Source organism: Chiloscyllium punctatum, chromosome 25, assembly GCF_047496795.1.
Source record: "Chiloscyllium punctatum isolate Juve2018m chromosome 25, sChiPun1.3, whole genome shotgun sequence".
Lineage (NCBI taxonomy): Eukaryota > Metazoa > Chordata > Chondrichthyes > Orectolobiformes > Hemiscylliidae > Chiloscyllium > Chiloscyllium punctatum.
In genome coordinates, this window is record NC_092763.1 from 31438686 (window position 1) to 31464729 (window position 26044).

Here is a 26044-nt window from a genome sequence, read left to right on the forward strand (position 1 = left end):
TTTTTGCTTATGTTAGGATTCTGTCCCATTTTGCATGCTGTTCACTGTAGCTGCCAGGGCAAGCCTGGACTGATTCAACTTTTAGCTGATTCATTTTAAAAGTAATTGCGTGTGATGAATATAAATTATATTGATTTTCAATGATTAAGCAAATTCTGTACACACCATTCATCTCTCCTGTGCACTGTCATTCCATACTCTCATATCTGATCTGTTAATTTTACTCGATATATTTCTGATTTAGTGACTGAACTTACAAGCTTCTGAAAAAAAACCTATATATTTGTTTAATATTGCTACCTAAGAACATTGTGTACCTTCATTTATCCTTACTGCTACCTTCCTGCATGTCCATTCTGCCCCTGCAGCATTTATTTTCACCAGCAATGCAGGAAGCATTGTCCCACCTACTGGTTAACAGATTAATGTTCATTAAAAAGCTTCACCCTGCCTTCCTTATAATTTAACCAATGGCAGAAGAAGCTCATACCAAGAGTCCAACCAGTCAGAATTTCTTGTGACATTGTTGATGGGTGTGGAGAGGGGGCCCACCTTTACAGACACTTTAGGGCCATTGGAGGATCCAGCTGTCTCAGGTTACCCTCCCATTATGGCCTTTGTATCTCAGCCCCAACCTGTATCATCCACTTCCATCGAGATTTACATGCCATTCAAAATCCAGCAGTGCTGGTCTCCTTAAGGTCATCACAACAGCTGCTGCCCCTCTCACTGGTAGTACTAGTACTGGAGAGTTGTCGCTTCTGACTGGCCAGCAGCCCTTTGAAGTGGAACTTCCTATTTCTGAAGAGATGGAAATCACCCCTCAACTCAATAATGTTAATGTTGCTGACTTTAAGTTCCTGTGGAGCACTTACCAGGCACTTGGGTGGGTTCCTTCACCCTGTAAACTATTCTTGCCTGTTGGGTCAAGGACGATGGCACTCCATGAAATCCTGTTGATTGTCTCAATGAAACCCATCTTCTAGCCTGATTTGCTCTGGACCGGTTTGAGGTTTTGTCCTCTACTGAATTTGCAAATGAAGTGCTTTTCTCCCCAACCTGACTTATTCCGATTGTAATGATTTTTATTTGGTTTTAGAAAACATACATTTAATATTCATTTTTTGCAAACTAAAATCTAGCCTATCCTACTGGCTACCATGCTTTCTGATATATCTTCTTTTTCTCAAGTATTACATCCTTTAGTTCAGAGCTACCAATATTAATCCCATCCCCAAAAATCCCACATTGGACCCCTCTGTCCTTGCAAACTCCCACACAAAACACCAAGATCTAACCACCTGTTATCCCTGTGTTATCACTGCTCTTTGTCCTGAAATGCCTCAAGTTAAAATTTCTCGTTACACATTTCAATTTAGTAATGGCTTCTGCTTTACCTATGTTTTCAAACCTGTCCTCCAACCCCCATCAGCACCTTCTTCCTCTTCGTCTCGGGCTCCCACCACCCCCCACCTCCCCCAACCAAAATAAAACTCTGAATTCCTTTGCATTGGGACACTTGTGTGTCACCCTTATCTGCATTCCACTATCATCTTCTACAACCTGGATCTATACCTTAGAATAAACCAGCAAAACATATGCAATCCCTGCCCTCCTTTCAGATCCACTTATTTAACCAAAACTAAGTCAACCCAGCTAACACTATTTCTTCAGTGAGACAACTACTGTTTTGATTAGACCTCAGAAAAGCATCACAAGATATTTCAGTGTGAAACCTAGTTAACAATTATTTGTCTAAACCAGTTTGTTCAGTGTGGGAGCAAGTCGTTGTTTGGCTATGAGCTGTGAATTGGACTGTTTTAAAAAGTATAAATTATTTGTTTCTTTTAGTCACAAATCAGCAGTATGAAACATGAAATATCCTCAGGACAAGATCGCACCTTGAAAAATAAATTGGCCGAATACAATAACAGATTAAGTGAGAAGGATGCCATTATTAGACAAAAGAGTGAGGTGAGTAAATCATGTGGCTTCTGTTTGATTTCAATGGCAGTGTCAAGCTGAATGAAGAATGAATTCAGTACAGAGTCAGCTGTGGACTGATCAGCGCAGTATTGTTCTATTGGGTGCAGTGTGGGAGTGGGTGTCTCTGTGGTTCCTCCACATAGTTCCAGAGCACAGTCACAAGTTAGACTTACCAGTTGAGCATAGATTGCTTGACAATTGACTGCCAACGAAGTACTGTCAAATATACAGGCATCATCTTGCTGATATTCTATCCAATTTCCACCAATACTTTATGCCATTGCCACTGTAGTGTGACAGTTTATTTGGAACCACTGGGTTGGATCTCTCTTTCTGTACCTGGATTGGATTACAAAACATTCAGTGCTAGTGCAAGTATATCTGTTGTGATTTACCCTGTTTTGTTCCTGCTTCATAGGAGACTTAAGCACTCCAGTACTGGATTTCCTCACCAGCTTCCAAAGAGATATTTTAATGGGATACAACTTTTGTGTTTTCTTGACTTTACTCATTATTTTGGTGAAAGGTTAGGAGCAAGTCTGCCAAAATGATGTAACCAACTGTTCATGCCCTTCTCTGGAATGGGGTCCTGACAGGAGTTAAGGAGAATCTCAGGAAAAATTCTGTCCTGAACATCAGGTTTTTTTTTAATGATTAGATTAGATTACTTAGTGTGGAAACAGGCACTTCGGCCCAACAAATCCGCATGGACCATCCGATGAGCAACCCACCCAGACCCTACATTTACCCCTGCACCTAACACTACGGGCAATTTTAGCATGGCCAATTCACTTAACCTGAATATTTTTGTACTGTGAGGAAACCGGAGCACCTGGAGGAAACCCACGCAGACACGGGGAGAATGTGCAAACTCCACACAGTCACCTGAGACGGGAATTGAACTGGCGCTGTGAGGCAACAGTGCTAACCACTGTGCCACCATGCTGCCCTATATATAAATCAAAATTTTATTTGAGCCTTTGCCTGTCCAATTTTGTAAATTAGTTTTTTTTTCTTGGTTCATTCACACTTGGTAATGCCCTGAGCTGCACGCAGGTCACTGTGATCCTCCTTCACTTGGCCACATGGAGATGTCTAGGTCCAAAATTCCTTTCCACCCTAGCATCTGTATGCTGTTAAGATAGTGAGTATTAAAGACAACAGCTCGAATTGATAGTACCAACAGTATTTTAATAAATAGATGGATATTTAAAACTTACTTGTTACAACCTCCACTTGAAAAGGAAATACTGATTTAAGATCCAGATTTGGTGCTAAGATCAAATAAAAGATTTGTTATAAAGAGAATAATGATAGAATTGCTAGGTATGAGGCTCTGTGGTAGAGGGCTGAAAGAATTTCTGATGTCATTTGATGAATAATCTTAGTAGGCAGGTAACTTGGCAACCTGTTAACATTGGGGAATTTATGATTTTTAGGGGCATGGTAACACAAACTCTTGCATGCTTCATTGTACAGAAGCTGAATGCAGTAGTAGAAAAGGCAAGGACTGCCAACCTTTTAGAAAGCAACTTGTTCTGGGCTATGTCTGATACTTTGGTATAACATGACCATGCTAATTTATGAATTAGCACCAACTACAGGCTGAAGGTGTAATTTCAGACAGCATTCAGCAGCTAAGAATGGAAAAGGATTAAATGGTATTAAAATTTATAAAAAGAAACGTTATGCAAAATAGATAAAAGGATTAGTGTCAGAAATTTTCAAAGTTTATTTAATTAGCCAGAATCAGATTAAAGAAGGAATTGGTCTGGCAAGAATTCCACAAGGAATTTTAATCAATAGTGGCTATTCTAAATCAATAATCATTGGGAATACTCCCATGCCAGACACAGTCTTTTTTTAAAAATACACAAACTTCCTTTTTAAAAGCAGTGCCAAGCCTTTAGCCTTCTTGCTGCTGTGGTGGGGATGTAGAAAGTTCAGTTAAGCTGATACACAAGATGTTGATGTCAGTAACGTGCTGGTTATGGAAGATGTCTGGACTTCTCACATTAGCAATGGTAATTACTCAGTTAGTAAAGAAGTGCAAATATTATTACTACTTTTTCAGCCCAAATCAAAATGTTATCCAGGTTAAGGGTTGCTTGTTTGAAACAAAATTAAGATGTGAGACTCTCAATTTGGAATGGAAACAAATGCCAGGAACTCCAGAAGAGCATTTCTTTCGAAGGGGATCTTATTAATAGGTAGCTGCCAACAAGACTCATTTGGGACTTCCTGAATTTTTGAACATCGAGAGCACATTGTAAGAGAACTTGACTATAAGTAATCATGCTTATGAGATCTCAGACCAAATTGGAAAACTTTTAACTCTTTCAATCTCTTTATCAGGAAATCATGAGACTGAAATCTCTATCACGTGAGCCAGACAAGAATGTGACACACACAATCATAACGAAGCGGTAATTCATTTGATTAACATTATTTAGAAAGTACAGGTATTACTGGTATGTCATTGACAGACAAATAGATTGCAGACAGGAAAATCAGTTCAAATGGTTTTGACAGAATAGATTTGAATATATAAATTTATATTAATTTGGTCCCTGTGGATGACATGAATATGATGTTTGAGCAATTAAAAAAGAGAGACATTGTCACAATGAAATTAATGAAAAAGATGTCAAATGAAAACCCATGAGGTATTGTATAAATGAGGCTGTTTTGCTGATGTGCAATGAACCCACCATTGTTGCTTACACACACACAATTTCAGTGATGGACATGATTGCCTAAGCATTCCAACTCCCTGTCCATCAGTAGTATGGATGCTGAGTTGTGATCAGATTGGCTTGGATTTTCTGATGACCATGCAGTTGTTATTCCAGTATAGATGGGGGTTGCCATAGAAACTGAGGCAGCTGCCCACGAAATTGGAGGTTGCTCTGAAGAACTCCCTAAAGCGTAGAACCCTCAAAGCATTCACTAGCATTGCTACCACTGATTCCCATTGACATTATTATTAATATCCTGAAACTACCATTAACCAGTAACTGAACTGGTCCAGCTTTAAATACGGTGATAACAAGAGACCAGAATTGTTGACAATCAACTCACCTCTTGCCTCCCCAAAACTTATCCACAATCTACAAGACCCAAGCCAGCTCTGATGAATACATTTCCCCTTTTCTGGATGACTTCTGCTCTAACAATACTCAAGAAGCTTGATATCATGTCCATCACCTTCCACATTTATTATCTTCACCACCAATAAACATGGCATTGTGTACTATCTGCAGTATTGCAGCACAGCTCCATCAGCAACAACCAAACCAGTGACTTCTACCAACTACCCAGAAGGACAAGGGCAATAGATGTGTCAGAGCACCACCATCTTAAAGTTACCTTCCAAGTCACAGATTATCCTGACTTGGAATTATATTATTAATCCTTCATCGTTGCTGGGTCAAAATCCTGGAACCCTACCATAACAGCATTGTGATGACATACACTCCAAGGAGGTAGATCACCACAATCTTTGAGGGTAATCCCATGAGTGAATTTAAAAAAAAACAAAGCTTTTGCCAAATGTCCCAATATTTCCTTACATTAATACTTATGTTAACTCCTTAAATTTATGTTATGTTAAGGACATGTGTAAAATTGTTGCCATATGATGCAGGGAAGAGGAAAAGGTGGTTTCACCTCAGGGTTTATGTTTTGGTTTGAACTCAACAGCACACCTTTTTTTCAATCTAATATCCCTTTCTATTGAATTTAGTAGAGTTAGTGTCATACTGCATGGAAACAGACCCTTCAGTCCAACTTGTCCATGCCAAGCAAGTTTCTCAAACTATATTAATCCCACTGGCCTGCATTTGGCCCATATCCATCTAAAAACTTTCCTATTCATGTACCTGTCCAAATCTCTTTTAAATGTTGTAACAGTAGCTGCATCCACCACTTTCTTGCCAGTTCATTCCACATATGAACCACCGTGTGTGTGAAAAAGTCGCCCTTCAGGTCCCTTTTTAAATCTTTCTCCTCACCTTAAAAAAAAGCCTCCTAGTTTTGAATACCCCCACTCCAGAGAAAAGAAACTTGCAATTAACCTTATGTATGCCCCTCATTATTTTATAAAGCTCTAAGATCACCCTTCAATCTCGTACACTCCAGTGGAAAAAAAAGTCCTAGCCTCTCCTTGTAACTCAAACCTTCCAGTCCTGGTAACATGCTTGTAAGTCTTTTCTGAACCCTTTTAATAATGTACTTCCTATGGCAGGGCAACCAGAACTGTACACCATATTCCAAAAATGGCCTTATCAATATCTTGTACAATTCCAACAGTACATCCCAACTCATTTACTCAATGACCTGAGCAATGAAGGCAAGCATGCTAAATATCTTCTTAACCACCCTGTCTATCTGCAACACAACTTTCAAAGAACTATGTACCTGAACCCCCAGGTCTCTGTTCAACAACACTACCCAGAGCCTACTATTAACTGTATAAGTTCTGCCTTTGTTCATTTTACCAAATGCATATATACAAATTAAACTCCATCTGCCGGTCTTAAACCTGTTGGCTCAATTGATTAAGATGTCTTTGTAATCTTAGATAACAAGAACGCACCCAGCATTAATCCCTCCAGAACACCACTGGTCATAGACCTCCAGTCCAAAAAAAACCTCCACCACTACTCTGTCTCCTATTGTCAAGCCAATTTTGTATCCAATTGGCAAGCTCTCCCCAAATCCCATGTGATCTAATTTTACTAATCAGTCTACCATGTGGGACTTTGTCAAAGACTAATTAAGTCCATGTAGACAATGTCTACTGCTCTGCACTCCATCCTTTTGGTCACTTGCTCAAAAAGACTCCATCAAGTTTGTGAGACACATATGCATCCTTTCTAACCAGCATAGGGTAGAATATACATTTACTTAGCCATACTACTATAAGTAATACCTGTAAGATTGGATCAGGAGTCACAGATTACCCAGGTTACTGAAGAGCTGGAGATGCAAACAATTGTAAGTGATTTATTGTGAAACACTAGTGTAATAGTTCAAACGCAATATATAATCTAATTAAGTAGACATTGAGGCAACTGAAGATAGATTATTAATCCCAGATTGGGGATGGAAAAGGAGATTTGATTTCTGTATTTCATGGTAATAATCACTTCTACCAAAATTAGCATATATCCCCCGAAGGGGCTCTTTCATTACAATGTTTCTTCACTTCCTCGACTGCCCTTTTAAGTGTTCAGATCAGATCCAGTAGACTTACAGAAAGGCCTAGGCCCACAAGTCTATCCTTAACCTGTTAATAGCTTGATGAAATTATCTTATTCATGTCAATAGATACACATGTTTGGGAACCAGAAAAGGAGAGAGAGAGAGCTATTTCTGTGGCATGTAAATAACTTAAGATTTATTAAGTTTGTTGGACATCTATTTTCTACATCTGTGTACACACAATCGTTCACCAGAGTCTATTGTCATAAAATCACAGTATTACAATCCAGAAGTATATCTTTTGGCACAAACATGTCAAATTAGCATAATTAGCTAGTGCCAATTTCCTGTCTTTTGCTCTCTTCTCTTCCCCCCCCCTCGCATGTTACTTCTATCCAAATAATCATCCAATACCCTTTTGAATATGACAGTGAAAACTGGGTGGACTATGCAGGATTGGTACTATGCAGACAAATTTCTTTTTACATTATTTCCTGTCATTCATCTCAATAAATATGAGGAGCAATTAAACTATGGGAGTACAAGCACACAATGGGAATACAAAACGTCTGTAACAGAAATGGTAGCCGTGGCTTTGAACAAGTACATAATCATGTTCTGTTGTCTCAACTTTGTTCAGATCTTACTCTGAGATCAAAATCCTGTATGGAGTAGCTCTGTTGTTTTAGGATAATTTGGTGCCTCATCATATTGTACTTTGTGTCTACAATAATCTGGCTGCATATTTCTAACAGTTAAATTTTTTAAAAAAATGCAAAGTTACAGTTGCCATTATCGATCTTAAAAAAAAACAAAATCCAACAAGGGTTGCAAGAAATTTAAAACTGAAAATATACATTTTACAACTTTTCCCGTGGTTTGTTTCATGCGAGATGTAATATGCAGTCAGGTTTGTGAAGAATAATTCTTACCTTTTTATTTCCCCAATATAGGTATCTTGACTATCCAATACTTGGCCTTTTGAAGGATTCTAAACTTACTTCACCTGGTAGAGAATTGCAGACTGTTTTCATTGAAAAGGGTCGGAAACTGTAAAACTAGGTAAGTTAAATATATTCTCTTCAATTGTCTCATAAACCCACACGCCGTCAGTATGTTGCTTCTTTCTTTGAAAGAATAAAATGTATAAACATATAAACTTAAATGCTTAAATACAAATTTATTTATATTTGGAATACAGTATAAAGGTTCTGCAGTATTGACATTCACCAGACTTTGTTTTTGTTTTCACAACAGGAATTCATTTCATGGAATTGAAGACATATTAAATACTTCACAGCAGTGTTTACCATTTTGATACAGAAATTACTCAACGTTGCTATTCTATGATGGTCTCTCTTGTGATTAAAAGTTTTTTAAATCATTGAAAAATGCTGATTGTATTTTTAAGGGTCTGTTAGTTAACCGCCTACTTTTACCGCTCTTAAAACTATTCGAAGTTTTGGGTGTGAGGGTGTAATGTTTTAGCTCGCACGCAAGTAAGATTTCATATTTAACTCTACTATGAATTTGGTGTATGGTGTAAAACTTAAGTAAACTGTAATAAGAAACGGTACAGTAGGGTATGAATTAGAACACTGTTCTCCAAAATTGAGCTGCTACCACATGCAATCATCATTGAGCAATAGACATCATAATAAAGAATGTGACCTCCATTCTCCTGTGTGCAAGGCATACGCACATGCCCTTTTTCCATTTAAAAAAGTTAGATTTAAAAGCTGCTTCAGTTTCTGAATTGTAGCAATTTTTGTCAGTTACTTTTCTTTTAAGTGTATGGGAGGTGCATTCAACCAAAATATGACTCAGTCAAAAATTTAGATTTGGAAGTAGTATGCACACAGCAGTTTTGTTTTACAATTTGTGATTAATCCTTTTTAGTGGAATTCAGAACAATTGTGTAAAAGTTTGCCAGAGGACAGAAGTATTGGCAATGATTGATCAAGTACTTTATAAAAATGGATGAGTTTCTGTTTTGAAAATGTGATGACTATTCAAAATAGTTGAGAATTATGGCAGTTTTGATTAAGAATTCTCATTGAGGATTGTTGTATGTGACTGAGGCTAGTGATCTTAGAATTAGATTTTAAAAACTGTATAGAATTTATTGGTGACCCAAAGAAAAAGTATTCAGAAGATTAAGTTCTATTTATATTTAAGCAATCAATTTTATGCCAGTCATGGACTGAACAATGCTCTTTGAAAAATCATATATCTTAATATTCAAAAACCAGGATGGTTTCAGATTAACAGACCAGTAATTTGTCAAATCGCCTTGGTTGTTTATTTGTAAACAGTGAAACCGATATGATTGAAATTTTATGTTCAGTTTTATTCTTAGGTTCATGAAGTGTACAGTGGACTTTTTTATTCTTACATTGCTGAAGTTATTTTCTGCATGCAGTCTACTCTTAATTATAGATTTACTTTGAGTGCAAAACATATCTTTGAAATATTAGACTGTTACTTTACTATTAATGGGGGATGAAACATGTATGAGTTCCAACTCCAGGAGGACATTCAGACTGAATATCTGAGCAATATACAACAGAGGTCCATTAGCAAACTCTATAAATATAACTCAGTATTCCCTCTTAGAATGCTGTACAATTTATTAATTGAGAAGTAAAATGCTGTTTCGAATTGATACAAATGAGTGAGTTTCTATGTGCGTTTGAAGGCTTTTCTGAATTGCCCGACCAGGTAACAAAAACTACAGTAGGAATGTATTTGTGGAATCCCATAAATAAAAATAAAATGTTAGATACAAAAACTGCCTTTTGACTCATTCATTATTTCTTCTGTAACGTTTTAGTTTTAATTTGAGTGTGGATATCATATGATGTTCGCACCTCTGATGAAAAGTTATCTAGACTCAAAACGTTAGCTTGCTGTCTCTCCATGGATGCTGTCTGACCTGCTGTCATCTCCAGCATTTGTTGTTTTCAATATCACATCTGAATAGTTGCTGTACTGCAAAATTAACCTAGGCTGGCTGCTGCAGCACATTGCTATATTTTATCTATTCTTATCTCTGTAAATAAAAGCAACATACAGTGTGGATATTGGGAAACTGAAGATGTTAGAGAAACTCAGCAAGTCTGGCAGCATCTGTAGACAGAGAAGTGGAATTAATGCTTTTGAGTCCAATATGACTTTTTAGAAGATGTTGATGCTCAAGATTCTTGACAAAGAAAATAACTTTGTTTTGAAGTGTAAATGAGACCAATGAGGATGGTGTTGGTGAAGGGATGGCTAAGAGCATGTCTGTGAATCTTAGGATGGACAAATGCAATGCTCCAAAGCACAGTAACTTGCCTGGACAAACAGTCTCATCCTGCTCCCATCTCTTGTGCATGACCCTTACAAGCCTACTTCACTTACACTTTCTCACCTCCCCCCAAATCCCTCAATTCACAAAGATTTCTTATTCTTAAATACTTCACGTATGGAGTACCCACAATCCACAACACTCGCGGGTAGATTATTCTGACATCATTTGAGCAAAAGAAAATCTCACCTTAGTCCCAAATTAAATACCTGTAATTGTGGGTGATGTGAAACTGAAATCCATGTGATTCGCTCACGGCTGGAGCCAGTTGCTGAAGAAAGAGACTTGGCTGGAGGTCTGCTGGATATCTGATCTAACACAAGAAAGAAGGTTGAAAGCAATAAAGATGAACAAAGGTAAAAGAAGCAAATGTAAATTTCAGAAGGAAAAGCATAACTTCTTCAAAGGTGGGAATTCCTGGTGAAGACGTGGTAGAGAATTAAATATTAATGTAAAAACAAAAATGTTGAACATGGTAGAATCTATGGAGTGAGGGAGCTTAATGGATTCGTTTTTGCCAAGTCAGGAGGATTTGGAAATCTTTAAAAAGGTCGTCAAGATGGCGACAAAGAAGGGCTCCTGAGCTGGGACTTGTCAGCTCCAACCGCTGTTTTTTTTTTGTTGGTTTCTTCTTTACTTACTTCATCCTATGTCAGTCAGACCTCCTGAAAGAGAGTTATGATGACCCTTCAAAGGGATTTATTTTTTTAAGGTTTAACAGTAACAGCTGGTTTTGGTGGACTATTAGGACATTTGTAAGAGTAGAATGAAATAAAATTTGACAGTCATACATGACTGACAGCTACAAGTTGAGGTCAATAGACAATAGGTACAGGAGTAGGCCTTTCTGCCCTTCGAACCAGCACCACCATTCATTATGATCATTGCATTTCTACTTCATTCTAATACCCAGTCTATTGTTAGTAAAAGTGTACAAGCTTTTTTTAAAAAAAATTTCTGAGAATCTTTCTTAGTTGATGTCTTAGGCTAACAATAAGGTTGACTACAAAGTTTTACAATGATAGTGGTAAAGATAGGGGAACCATTGACACATCTGCCTTGTATTGTGAATTAGGTGTCTCAAATGCATTCATCTTGCAAAATTGTTACAGTGCAGAAGGCAGCCATTTGGCCCATCATATCTACACCAGATGTCCAAGCATTATGACTTAATGTCATTCCCCCACTTTCTTCCCATAACTCTGCATGTTATCTCTCTTTAAATAATTATCCCTCTTAAATGTTAACCCGCTTCCACCAAATTCTAAAGAGTACATCCCAGATCTGAATCACCCATTGTATTAAAATAGCTTCTCTCATCACATTTGCCTTTTTGCAAGTCACTTTAAATCTGTCAGCATAGATTTACTGCAGGTCAGGCAGCAGCCGAGGAGCAGGAGAGTCGATGTTTCGGGCAATATTCCTGACGAAGGGTTTACGCCTGAAACGTCAACTCTCCTGCTCCTCGGATGCTGCCTGACGTACTGTGCTTTTCCAGTGCCACACTTTTTGACTCTGATCTCCAGCATATGCAGTGCTTACTTTCTCCTACTTTAAATCTATGCCCTCTCATTATTGATCGATTGATGAATGGAAACAGCTTCTACTGGCAGGGAGATTTGCTAGAGCTGCTCGGGAGGATTTAAACTTGGAAAGTTGAGGGGCGAGACCAGGGAGATAGTGAGGAAAGAGATCAATCTGAGCCTGGTACAGTTGAGAAAAGAAGGGAGTCAGAATAGTCAAACAAACACTCTATCACAAGTTTTGTTATACTTTAGAACACTTTCTTCTGCATACCTTACCCCAGACAAGACCTCAATGTGATTACAATTTATAGTTATAACCTTTGTTTTCTTCTGATTTAGAATCACTGATATTTCACAGATACCTTTCTCATTGATTAGGGTCATATGTTTTGCAGCATTCTCCACTGGAACAATTCTGATCGAATACCCTGTTCATTTTTTTTCTTCTCGCAGGATTATGGCCTCTATCTGCACTGTAGGGATTCTATGATTCTAATACTTATAACAATGCTTTGAAACAACATTTCAAGATTAAAAGAAACAAATATGGAAGAGAGATTTTCCTCCAAAGATTGTATCTTTTCATCTCATTTGGCCACCCAGTGGAATTGGTGCTTCAAATCTAAATAGAGCAAGGCATCTTCGGAAAGCCAGTCCACCAGGCTATCAAACAAACCTAGGTGCTGCTTCAATGCATTCATAATCACATTGAGGTCTTACCTGGAGTAAGGAATTCAGAGGAAAGTGTTCTAAAATATAACAAAATTTGTATTATAATAACAAATGGTTTGTTAAGCAAAATTACGTCAAATTGAAAGCAGCATTTTTAATTTGCTCATCCTAGCATTGTGGATTTCTTACGGAGAGCTGAGATATATCCCATGCACAATATTTGTAAAGCTGTGGGATATGATTTTGCATGAGAAATAATTTCAGAGATATCCACGTGTATCTATACCACACACGAAAGCTTACAGTGCTTTTTATTGTAATTGTGTTATCCACTATAAAATTACATTATTTCTTCTACCATCATAATCTTGCTCAATTGTAAACAAAGTTCAGCTAAATTAAATTAACCTGCCTTAGGATTTGAATATATTCATTATGAAAAATATTTCACATACTCCACCCAATGTAGATATTTTACAAAAATCCTCAGAAAACATGCACTACTGGTTTTCCAAGTGTTACTTTATAAACAAACTATGACATCTTATGACCTCCAGGCAATTTGTTTTTCACTCTTCATGTATCACGAATGTAAAATCTAGTGTTACAATCACCCAGCAACACACCCAGTGTAAAATTACCAACCTTTAATCATTATAGTTTCCCCTTGAAAATACTTACACAGCACATAATAAAATCAAACTTGTTACAAGAGGAAAATAAATAAGATTATTTAATGGTAATAATCATTTTGTGATAATCCAAAGATTGTATTTTAATACTGTTACATGAGCTTGCAGTGTGGGAATGCAAAACTTAATAGTCCTACTCCTGCTATGGGTGTGTCTCTAAATGATCATTTTGACATATAAAAAAGCTCTGAGCTTGTATTATTTTAATTACAAGAGAATGACGTCTATGACCAAGAAAGAAATTGCACTCTTATTCTTATTGATAGGAAATTGAGGAGAATGATACGTATTAATAGAAATATTATATTTCAATTCAAAAAATGCAGCACAAACAAGAATGGAATATTGTGTGGTTCACCAAGATCTACCTCTGAATTGTTTTTTTAAAATTCTGAATGATAGAAGCTTTTTATTTCTGATGCTGTCCTGAGAAAGAACAATTATTTACGCATTTACAACCTAAACTTCTTGGTCATAGTTGGTATTAAGACCCACAATTTTTCAGAGATGGAGATAAACTGGAAAAACATTCAAAAAGGTTTTATGGAGCACCGATGAATGGGAAATAAATCAATGGCTAGGAAAACAGTAAGTGAGCAACAGGCTTCAAAGTTGGAGATAATTCAGGGACAAGACAAGAAAATTCCCATTAAGAAGAAAGGTGATCGAATAGTGCAGCCCCCTGGATAACAAAGAAAAAGGGGTTTATGACAAATGTTTAGTTCAAAATAATGTGTTCAGTGGGCTAACTGAGAAAGGATCAACAAAGCCAATGAGAAAAGATTAGCTGTTAACAAAAGGGGAAACCAAATATTTTATGAACCATAAAAAGTAAACTGATAGTTAAAAAGAATGACCAGAGGTAAAAAGAAAACCTTTTATAGAGCCAGACGGTATGCCTGAGGTACTAACTGAGTACCTTGCATTTGTCTTCACAAAAGAGAAACTGAAGTTAATGTAGCTGGGGAAGGAGAGATGAGATACTGAATCGGAAAAAAAATGAAAGGAAGTACTAAATAAGGTGGCATAATTCAAAGCTAACAGTTACCTATTCCAGATGGTTGCTGGGAGAAGTTAAGTGAAGAAAACATAAACTCTGACACAATCTTTAAATGTTATTTTGTGTTTGGGAATGGAGCCAGAGGGCAGGAGATCCAAAACTCTATTCAAAAAAGGTGGAGAGCGATAAACTTGGTAACTTGACCAGATAATCTAACATTAGAAGTGGTATAATTTCAAGAGATCATTGTGAAGAACAAGTTAATTTCGTCACACCCAGAGAAGCATTGGTTATTAAGGGACTTCCAGTAAAAGCTTCTTAAAAGCAAATCAAATCTAACTAACAACTAAATCTTGAGAGAAGAAAGAGGATTGATGAAAATAGTGCAATAAATATACATATGGATTCAAGAACATTTGTTGAAATACCACATAAGCAACCAAAACTGAAGCATGGGTGATTAAAGGAACTAGGAGAAAGTGAGGACTGCAGATGCTGGAGATCAGAGTCGAGAATGTGGTGCTGGAGAAGCACAACAGGTCAGGTAGCATCTGAGGTGCAGGAGAATCGACGTTTCAGGCATTAAGCTCTTCATGAGGAATTCCTGAAATGTCAATTCTCCTGCTCCTCGGATGCTGCCTGACCTGCTGTGATTCAAGGAACTGTCTTAACTTGCATAAGCAACTGACTAAGAAGTAGGTCACAGAGAATGGTTATGAGTGGATGGTTTTCCTTGTGGTAGGAGTTATCTTTAGGAGCTTCCCAAGGACTTGTATTAAGAACAAAGTCCTTGTTTAGGAGTACAATTTCAAAGTTAGATGATGATACATTCTTGCTATTGTACATTTTCCATCTCATACTAACAAAGCTACTCTACCAGTGCCCTATTCTTCCCATACCAAGTTTTGAGTTATGCATAAACTTCTTGATGTTATATACTCTAAACCTCAGATTATTACCATGGAACTTTTTAAATCTGAGCCCCTAACTGTTAATATTCTATCAGCAAAATCTCCTTTCCTGTCCTAGCATGTCATTGGTTCTAATAAGAATGACTCACAACTAGATCCCTCTACTCCCCATCCAAGTTCCTCTTCAGCCTTGAGGAAATGACCATAATCCTGGCAGGCAATATAACCTTCAGAACTCATGCTCACAGTTCCAGAGAACATTATCTATTTTCCTGATTACATTTGCCCCTATCATTACTATGTTCCCATTTCCTCCCCTAATAACCCCACCTGAATCTCTCTGTATCATGATGCTATGCTTAATTTGCTTGCCGCCCCCCCCCCCATGCTCTCATCCACACAGCTTGCATGAAACCTGTTACTGTTGGACAATTGCTGGGACAGTGACTCCTCAAACACTACCCCCCACCCCGTTCCCCATTCTACCACATCTACATTCACACCCAACTAGAACATAGAACATAGAACACAGAACGTAGAACAATACAGCACAGAACAGGCCCTTCAGCCCACGATGTTGTGCCGAACATTTGTCCTAGCTTAAGCACCGATCCATGTACCTATCCAATTGCTGCCTAAAGGTCACCAATGATTCTGACTCTGCCACTTCCACAGGCAGCGCATTCCATGCCCCCACCACTCTCTGGGTAAAGAACCTACCCCTGACATCCCCCCTATACCTTCCACCCTTCACCTTAAATTTATGTCCCCTTGTAACACTCTGTTGTACCCGGGGGAAAAGTCTCTGACTGTCTACTCTATTTATTCCTCTGATCATCTTATAAACCTCTATCAAGTCACCCCTTCGCCGTTCCAATGAGAAAAGGCCTAGCACTCTCAACCTACCCTCGTACGACCTATTCTCCATTCTAGGCAACATCCTGGTAAATCTTCTCTGCACCCTCTCCAAAGCTTCCACATCTTTCCTAAAGTGAGGCAACCAGAACTGCACACAATACTCCAAATGTGGCCTAACCAAGGTCCTGTACAGCTGCAACATCACTTCACGACTCTTGAATTCAGTCCCTCTGCTAATGAACGCTAATACACCATAGGCCTTCTTACAAGCTCTATCCACCTGAGTGGCAACTTTCAAAGATCTATGAACGTAGACCCCAAGATCCCTCTACTCCTCCACCTTACTAATAACCTTACCATTAACCCTGTATTCCGCATTCTTATTTGTCCTTCCAAAATGGGTTGAACTCCATCTGCCACTCCACAGCCCAGCTCTGCATCATATCTAAGTCCCTTTGCAGCCGACAACAGCCCTCCTCACTATCCATAACTCCACCAATCTTCGTATCATCTGCAAATTTACTGACCCATCCTTCGACTCCCTCTTCCAAGTCATTAATAAAAATTACAAACAGCAGAGGACCCAGAACTGATCCCTGCGGAACTCCACTTGTAACTGGGCTCCAGGCTGAATATTTACCATCTACCACCACTCTTGACTTCTACCGGTTAGCCAGTTTTCTATCCAACTGGCCAAATTTCCCTCTATCCCATGCCTCCTGACTTTCTGCATAAGGCTCCCATGGGAAACCTTATCAACTGCCTTACTAAAATCCATGTACACTATATCCACTGCTCTACCCTCATCCACATGCTTGGTCACCTCAAGGAATTCAATAAGACTTGTAAGACAAGACCTACCCCTCACAAATCCGTGCTGGCTGTCCCGAATCAAGCAGGGTCTTTCCAGATACACATAAATCCTATCCCTCAGTACCCTTTCCATTACTTTGTCTACCACCGAAGTAAGACCAACCGGCCTGTAATTCCCGGGGTTATCCCCATTCCGTTTTTTGAACAGGGGCACAACATTCGCCACTCTCCAGTCCCCTGGTACCACCCCCGTTGACAGTGAAGATGAAAAGATCATTGCCAACGGCTCTGCAATTTCCTCTCTTGCTTCCCACATAATCCTAGGATATATCCCGTCAGGCCCGGGGGACTTGTCTATCCTCAAGTTTTTCCAATATGGCCCAATATGGCCTCCCCTCTGGTCGGACAACCTATATACTGAGTTAGAAAAGCTTCCTGAACACACTGCACAAACACCGCCCCATCCAATCTACTTGATCTAAAGAACTTCCAATCAATATTTGGGAAGTTGAAATCGCCCATGACTACTACCCTGTGGCTTCTGCACCTTTCCAAAATCTGTTTCCCAATCTGTTTCTCCACATCTCTGCTGCTATTGGGGGGCATATAGTAAACACCCAACAAGGTGACTGCTCCTTTCCTATTTCTGACTTCAGCCCATACCACGTCCAAAGGCAGATCCCCCTCGAACTGCCTTTCTGCAGCCATTATACCATTTCTAATTAGCAACACCACCCCCCCCCTTTTTTTACTACCCTCCCTAATCTTACTGAAACATCTGAAACCAGGAACCTCCAACAACCATTCCTGTCCCTCTTCTATCTAATGATGGCCACAACATTGCAGTCCCAGGTACCGATTCACGCCTTAAGTTCATCCACCTTATTTCTGATATTCCTTGTGTTGAAGTATACACACTTGAACCCATCACTGTGTCCGCAAATATTCCCTGTCAGTGCTACCTTCTCCACAGCCTCCCTACATTCTTGGACATCCTGGCAAACAGCTAACCTACTTGCTGGACTACAAGTCCAGATCCCATCCCCCTGCCAAATTAAACTCCCCCGAAGAGTGCTAGCAAACCTACCTGCCAGGATATTGGTGCCCTTCTGGTTCAGGTGCAACCTGTCCTGCTTGTACAAGTCCCACCTTCCCCAGAATGCAGTCCAATTGTCCAAATACCTGAAGCCCTCCCTCCTACACCATCCTTGCAGCCACGTGTTCAACTGCACTCTCTCCCTATTCCTTACCTCACTGACATGTGGCACCGGCAACAACCCAGAGATGACGACTCTGTCCGTCCTAGCTTTTAGCTTCCAGCCTAACTCCCTGAGCTCTCCCTAATCACAGACCAAATCTGAGAGGTGTGCCTGCCTCCTGCAGCAAAGTATACAAGTAACATCCCCTCCCTAATATGGTGTAATGTCTGTAGTTCAGACTTCCTTCATCTCAATTTAGAGCCAAAGTTTCTCGAGCTTACTGCAAACACTTACTGTAGTGCAGCTGTTTAGGTAGTAATATTCAGAGTTGGACAGGAAGGGACACAGTGTACAGCATAAAAACATGGATTAGAAGATAAAGAAACAATACGAGTAGATGTAGGAAATTATAAGGGGAAGATAACAATGGTGAAGGCAGTCTGTAGGCCACTTAACAGTAGCTATACTGTTCGGACAAATAATAAATCAGAAGATAAAGAGGCTATGTATAAAAGAAATGCATTAATCATTCATATCAAACTTAAAAAAAAGCATACAATGTAGCAAAGATTAAATGCTAAGCTGGAGGACTGGAAACATTTTAAAAACAAAGAATATGACCAAAAGAATAATAAAAAAGGGAGTAATGACAATAAATTAGCAATTAATATAAAAATTGACAATAAGAGTTTCTTTAAATATATAAAAAAGGAGAGAGAAGACAAAGTGAACAGAGACCTCTTTGAAAATATGGCTGAGGAAATAATAATAATGAATCAGGAAGTGGTAAAGGATTTGAATAAATATTTTATATCAGGTTTCATAGCAGAAAGAAATAATAACATGCCAAAAATGTTAAATAATTAAAAGGCAAAGGAGGAGAGAAAATAGATTCAATAATCACTCGAAAAAAATTACTAGGCAAACTAAATGAAGCTAACGGGCCGATAATTTCACCTTTCTTGATGGGTTGCATTTTAGGATATTAATGGAAGTAGCTACAGAGATAGTGGATGCACTGGTAGCAATCTTACAAGAATCTTTAGATTCTGGAAAAGTCCTAGTGGGTTGGAAAACTGCAAATATAATATTCGTAATTATAAAGGGAAGGAGACAAAAAAAGGTAATCAAAGGCCAGTAAATTTAACATTGGGAAAATGTTACAGTCTGTTATAAAGGATGTAATAGCAGAAAATGTAGAAATATATAATACAAGCAAACAGAGTCGACATGGTTTCTTGAAGGGAAGTCATGGCTGACAAATTCTTTGAGATGGTAACAAGCACGATGGTTAAAGGGGAAAGAGTTGTTATAATATATTTGGACTTTTAAAAGCATTCAGTAAAGCACCACACTTTAGGCTACTTAATAAGCAGATGTGGTGTTGGGATTGGCATACTCGCATGGATAGAGGATACTTTCTTACGAAAAGATTTACTAGCACTGCACACAGTCCAGAGAAGGTTTACTAGATTGATTCCAAGTATGGAGGGACTGTCTAAGGAGGAGGTTGAGTAGATTGAGCCAGTTTTAATTGGAGCTAAGAAGAATAAGAGGCAACCTTATTGAAACACAAGATTCTTGGGGGTCTTGATAGGCTAAACACAGAAAGTTTGTTTCCCTCTTTGGGAATGTCTAAGAGCAGGGAACATAATCTCAAAGTAATGGGTTTCCCATTTAAGTCAGAGATGAGGAGGAATTTCTTTGAAAGGGGATAGAATCTGTGGAATTCTTTACTACAGAGGGCTGCAGAGATTGAGTCTTCAGGTATATTCAAGATTGAGATAAGCAGATTTGCAATCATTATGTGAAACAAGGGTTACAGGGAAAAAGGTAAAGGGAGCTAAGAATGATCAAATCTGCCATAATTCATTATATGGTAGATCAGATTTGATGGGCTGAATGGCTTCTTTCTGCATCTATATCTTAGGGTCTTATACTTCAGGTTGACTTAGACTGTTGAAATAGGTGCCTGGGAGATGTAGTTTAATGCAGATAAATGTACAGTGGTGCTCTTTAGGACAAACAACATGGACAGACAATATAAGTGATAACTATTTGAGAAGGATGTGAAAGAAAATGGCCCTGATAAGTTTATATCCAAAAGTCTTTGGAAGTGGCAGTGCAAATTGTAAGGCAAGTATACAGGGTATAGGGTGCATGGATTCAAAAAAAGTTCTTGAAAGCAAAAACCAGGCAGTTAAATGATCCCTTCAAATTCACTGGTTATGCGTCAGATGTACTGTGTACTGTAGGTATTATTATGGGAAAGTCACATTTTAGAAAGAAATTGGAGAGAATACAGAGATTGGAGAAACAAGGTTTGTTAATTTTAGATGAGGAAAGCCTGAGATGAATCCCAAAAGAAGGATTCAAATTCTGAAGGGTTTTTACAGAACAGGAGGAATCCAACTGGGTCAATAACCAAAGGCTGCAGCTTTAAAATCATTGGCAAAAGAATTGAAGAGGAAATGAGATTTTCTTCTCCTCAAACTTGGGTTGTGAGATCTGGAAGCATTTACAGATCAGCTGATGGAAATACATTCAATAGGAAATAGATGTACTAAATAGGTATAATTCACACTTTTGGAGGATAAGCTGGGGTTTGAAAATCAGTTGGATAGCACTTTGAAAAACGAGCACACATAATGAAGACAATGGCCTTTGTAAGATTTTATGATTGTTGATGTAAAATAGAATGTAAAGACAAAGGTGATTCGAATAATAATATTGCTCACTCTATATTAGTCCCATTCTAAGCAACACTGGAGATGATTTTTATTATTGCAGTACCCATGCATTACGTTACTAGACTTCTTTATAGCTTACCCATAACGATGTATCTCTTACTGCATTAGTCATCCTAGCAAATTACATCCATGCAATATTGAGCCAGAGCATTTATCTTGAACTGAATTAGAAAACTTTCCAGAACTGGGAAAATTGAAGCTAAAAATCCAGAAAGAGATTTCAATATATACCTGTTCATAACATGCAATTCATCAAGACTTAGGGACTGTAACAAATGTTATCCTTAAGACAATACCACACGGTGATCTTTTCTAACATCATTTTCCTAATATTTTAAACAGATCCTGACCTGCATGGAGGAATGTACGAGCAAAGTGATCCATCTTAGCCAGTTCACCACCTTGTGGCAAATGAATATATTGCACTGCTTAATGTTAACAAATAAATTTATCGAATTCATACGAATGCTAATTTCTATGAAGTGTATATTAAATAAGCATCTACTAAGTAAAAGCATAATTTTCATTTTTATGGCTCATGCCAAATGAAAGTTATATTGAGAAAATTCAAATTAAATGCTTTGCTCTTTAACAAATCAGCAGAATTTCTGTGCTACACATTCTATGTACTGAGCATTAATTTTACATAGATAAATGCTATGTTTATCTTGACATGCAAATCAGCCACTCTGTCCAGTTCTACCAGATTGTTCCTCCTGGTGACAGAACCTGCACTGCCCAAATAGGGCCCATCCTGGAGTTGAGAGGCTGTGCATGTTGGGCCAAGGTTGCTGCTACTCCTCACTCACCATTGCCAATAAATTGCATGCAGTAATATCAGCCTGCCACAACACTGGGGCATGTGCCTTTGCTGCTACGCCTGGTGGTTCCATTCATAGTAATGGTGCCCTTTGAAGATTGAAATAAATCTGTGCATGTACTGGTGTTTTAAATGTTACACATTCTTATCATACCAATTTGTATATTCAATTAAGTGAAAACAAAATAACTGATTATCTGAGACTAAAATGATTGAATAACAGGAATATTAATATGAATTAATAAAGAACATCATTTCAATTGGTCTTTCAGAGCTGCTGACAGTCTTTAAAGGAAATTCACCCATTATATTCCTGAAATGTCAGTGAAGAAAGAATTCAAAGTCCATCGCTGTACACCATCCAGTCAATCCCTCCACCTGTTTATGCTTAACTTCAGTTGATACAATTAATAACTAAATGACAGGAAGCCCAGATCCAAGTTCCACCTGCTCTAGAGGTATGTCATAATATGTCTGAACAGGTTAATTTAAAAATAACAATTAACCAGTATATAGTTGGATCAAAGAATGAGATATTTGTATTGTCTGGTGGTCTCTAGTTTTGAAACTCTGCCTTTCTATTCTTTTCTCTGCTTTACTTATCCATCATTATTTAGTTTGGCAATTGTTACCAGTTTTATTTGGATGAGGGATGAATTGCAGGCAAGGATCTATCAGCCTCAATAACCAGCATGAGCATTTATTGAGTCCATTAGAATTCAGTAGCTCAAAACATATGTCCAGCACTCAGGGTGCATGCACCAAAATCACTTCCTTCGATGTACCTGAAGAGTGATGTACCTGGAAATTGTTGCAGAACTTCTTCAACCTTGCGCAGGACCAGAGGAACGTGCTTTTTCAGTGGCTCTCAAAATCATCACTGCCCTCAGTTGCTTTAGCACTGGTTTTTTCCAGTCTGCGACAGAAATCTCCAAATACTAGATAAATAGCTACATTTAGCAGTTTGCTTACCTGTTCACAATGGTTAAAACATACACCATCAACCAAAGACTCAGCAAGAGAAAGCTTAGCGATTTGTATCGGTGGCTGACTTCCTTTATGTCCTGGTTATTATTAACTCCACATACAAGTTGTCAGCAAAGCACTACTCAGAAATAGTGTTGAATAGAAATGTCACATTCATCCCAGACCAAACACCATACCTCCCTGACACCATTCACTTACCTGGCACTCATAACCCTCACTTATATACTTACACTTTCACAGGAGCTGTCAAAGTGACTGGATGCACTGCTGGACATTTAAGTTTCAGAATATGCAAACATATTGCCACGAAAGAAGGCATGGTTTTTACTATTTTATTTTCTTGCTGCTGGATTCATGAATATCTGGATAGATTCATAACAAGAGGCTCCTGTCCAGAAATCTCTCAGGAAGAAAAGTAACTGGGTAACTTTTAATCAGGGTTGTAAGTAGTGTTAATGACCTGGATCAGAATACCTGGGACATTGCAGTTGTGCAATTGTTTCATATTTTAATTCACATTCCATAAGAAATATAAATTAAACATCTAACATATTAAAGTTATTTAAGAATGGCAGAAGGTTGATGTTCAGCAAAAACGCTACCTTGATCTTGATTATTCATGGCTCCAGGCTTCCCTGCTCTCCTTTGAAATAAAGTGGCCAAAGAGAGGGAAGCATTTAAAACATTATTAGACAAAAAGTAATAGGGAAAACTAATAGATTTCAATGCATCAAGTCCCCTGGATCCGATGGCCTACGTCTTCTGGTCTTAAAAGAAATGGTTACAGAAGTAATGGATGCATCATTTGTAATCATCCAAAATCCTCTAGATTCTGAGCAGATTTCAGGGGTTTGGAAAACTCCAAGTTAACACTTCTATCGAAGAAGGGAAATAAAACAGAAAACTATAGGCCAGTTGGACTAACATGCATCATTGGGAAAATGCTAGCATTCATTATTAAAAGGTAGTAACAGGACGTTTTTCAAACAGATACGGGTGCAGTCAAAATGGTTCAAAAGAAAATCATATTTGAAAAATTATTCAAATTCTGTAATGGTATAACAAACATGGTAAATAAAGTAGGAGCAATGGAAAACAGTAAATGTATGCAGCGTTATCAATTCCAAGTACAAGATTACACAAGAACTTGTGGTGTTGATATATTAATATACTTGTCTACTAGTTAGCCAGTTTGTCAGGACAAGTGGGCCATTTCCAGGATGGCAAAATGTAACTAATGGAATGCCACAGGGATCAATGCTGGGACTTCACCTATTTCTGATACGTATTGATGAACTGGAAGAAAGGACCAATGAATGTGGGCAAACTTTCTGACAAGAAAATAGATGCAAAAACAAATGAAGATACAAAGTTTGCAAAGGGATATAGATTAAATGAATGGGAAACAAATTGACACATGGCAGATAATGTGAAGAAAAATTAGGTTTCAAGAGAAATAGAAAAGCAGATTATTTAAATGAAGAGATACCACAGAATTCTGCAGTACAGACGGATTTCAGTATTCTTTTACATGAATCACAAAGTCAGTTTGGAGGTATAGGAAGTAATTATGAAAACAAATGGAATGTTGGCCTTTACTGCAACAAAAATGGTGTATAGAAGTTGAGATGTTTTGCTACAACTGTAGACGTTATTGGTGAGACTGATGACAAAGGAGCTCAGAGTTAGCTGGGGCTGTCAGGAGAATGGAGTTAAAGCTACGGTTAGATCAGCCATGATCATACCAGGTGGTGTAGGGGCTGGGGGAGGGAGGGGGGGGCTAATGGTCTACACTCCTGCTCCTACTTCTTGTGTTCCCATATTCTTTTGGAGAGGACAGCAACATGCCTAACTGGTGCTTATGCAGTTACCTTCAAGCAGTTTGATTTGGAGAAAAATTGAGGGGAAAAATTTGAGGGAAGAGTGTGTGTGTAGGAGAATGAGTATCCTTGAATTTATACAACAATTTGCATTTACTCAAAACTTGTTGCAGAGGCACAAACCTTTAAACAAAGTGAACTGGGGAATATGAGGAGGTATTAGGATGGATTGACTGAAAGATTAATCTGAACCGAACTTTAAGGAGAACTTCAATGGAGGCAAGGGAGGCGATTCTAGAGTATGTAGCTGAGGCAGCTGAAGACAGACCACCTATAATTATAAACATATGAACAAAAAGGAGTTGATCATTTGGCCCCTTCAACATTGTTCACCATTCAATAAGATCATGACTGATCTGATTACTTCACATTCCCGTGTGCCTCTGATAACCTTTCATCCCCTGATCTATTTACTTCTGCCTTAAAAATATTTAAACATTCCTCCAAAAAACACAAGTTTCCAAAGACACAATCTGAGAGAAAAAAAATTCTCAGCTGTTTTAAATAGGTAAGCCTCCATTTTTAAGCAGTCACAAGAAACATCCTTTCCTCATCTATCCAGATTCAAGAGGATCTTATGTTTCAATCACCCCTTTTTAAAACAAAATTCCAGCAGGTACAAGCCTAGCCTGTTCAACCTTTCCTCATAAGGCAACATGTCCATTCCACGTAGTAGACAGGTAAACCTCCTGCAAATTGCTTCCAACATATTTACATCACTCCTTAAAGCAGGTGACCAATACTGTATGTATGCTTCAGGTGTTATGTTATCTCAACAGTGCCTTGTAGAACTGAATCATAACCTAACCTTTGTATTCAATTTTCCTTGAAATAAATAACATTACCAGCTTTAATTACTTGCTGTAGCTGCATTCTAGCTTTCTGCGATTCATGCTTGAGGACACCCAGATAATCTGTTCACACACTCACCACTTACACAATACAGGTAGCTATTCTATAGCATGATGGTTGTGTGCTTGTGCAACTCCGCATTATAGTAAAACCGCACCTCAGAAACAGCACGTAAAGTGTTGGCGATGTGATCGCATTACACCCAACATACATTTGAAACATTCCCGCTTTAGAAACAGTGTCCTCAAGTTGTCAATAGCATTATAGTGAATTCACGTTAATGAAATGCATGTTATAACAGAGCAACCTGTATACTTTTTTTATTTTTCCTGCCAAAACAGATAATTGAACATTTTCCGAAAACGTAACCTATCTATATCCCTTTGTAGCTTCCTTACATCCTCTTCACAAATTAATTTCCTACCTATTGTTGTCATCGGCAAATTTGCAACCATACCTTCTGTAATATCTCTCCATGCGTGGAAAGAAAACAAGTGTTAGGGTAAAATGAGAAGTGGGGGCAGGTTATTGGGGTTGGGACAGT

The 26044-nt window shown here is 38.2% G+C and overlaps 1 protein-coding gene across 2 annotated transcripts in view; it reads left to right on the top strand.

Moving 5' to 3' along the window:
* Positions 1-9985, top strand: part of pof1b (POF1B actin binding protein) — an 82254-nt gene extending 72269 nt beyond the window's left edge. For both annotated transcript variants that reach the window (XM_072594917.1, XM_072594918.1), the window contains exons 13-16: positions 1852-1974; positions 4342-4412; positions 8145-8253; positions 8449-9985. In XM_072594917.1, the coding sequence (XP_072451018.1) occupies positions 1852-1974; positions 4342-4412; positions 8145-8247 (297 nt within the window). In that variant the 3' untranslated portion in view covers positions 8248-8253; positions 8449-9985. The remainder of the gene's footprint in view (positions 1-1851; positions 1975-4341; positions 4413-8144; positions 8254-8448) is intronic.
* The last annotated feature ends 16059 nt before the right edge of the window (positions 9986-26044 follow it).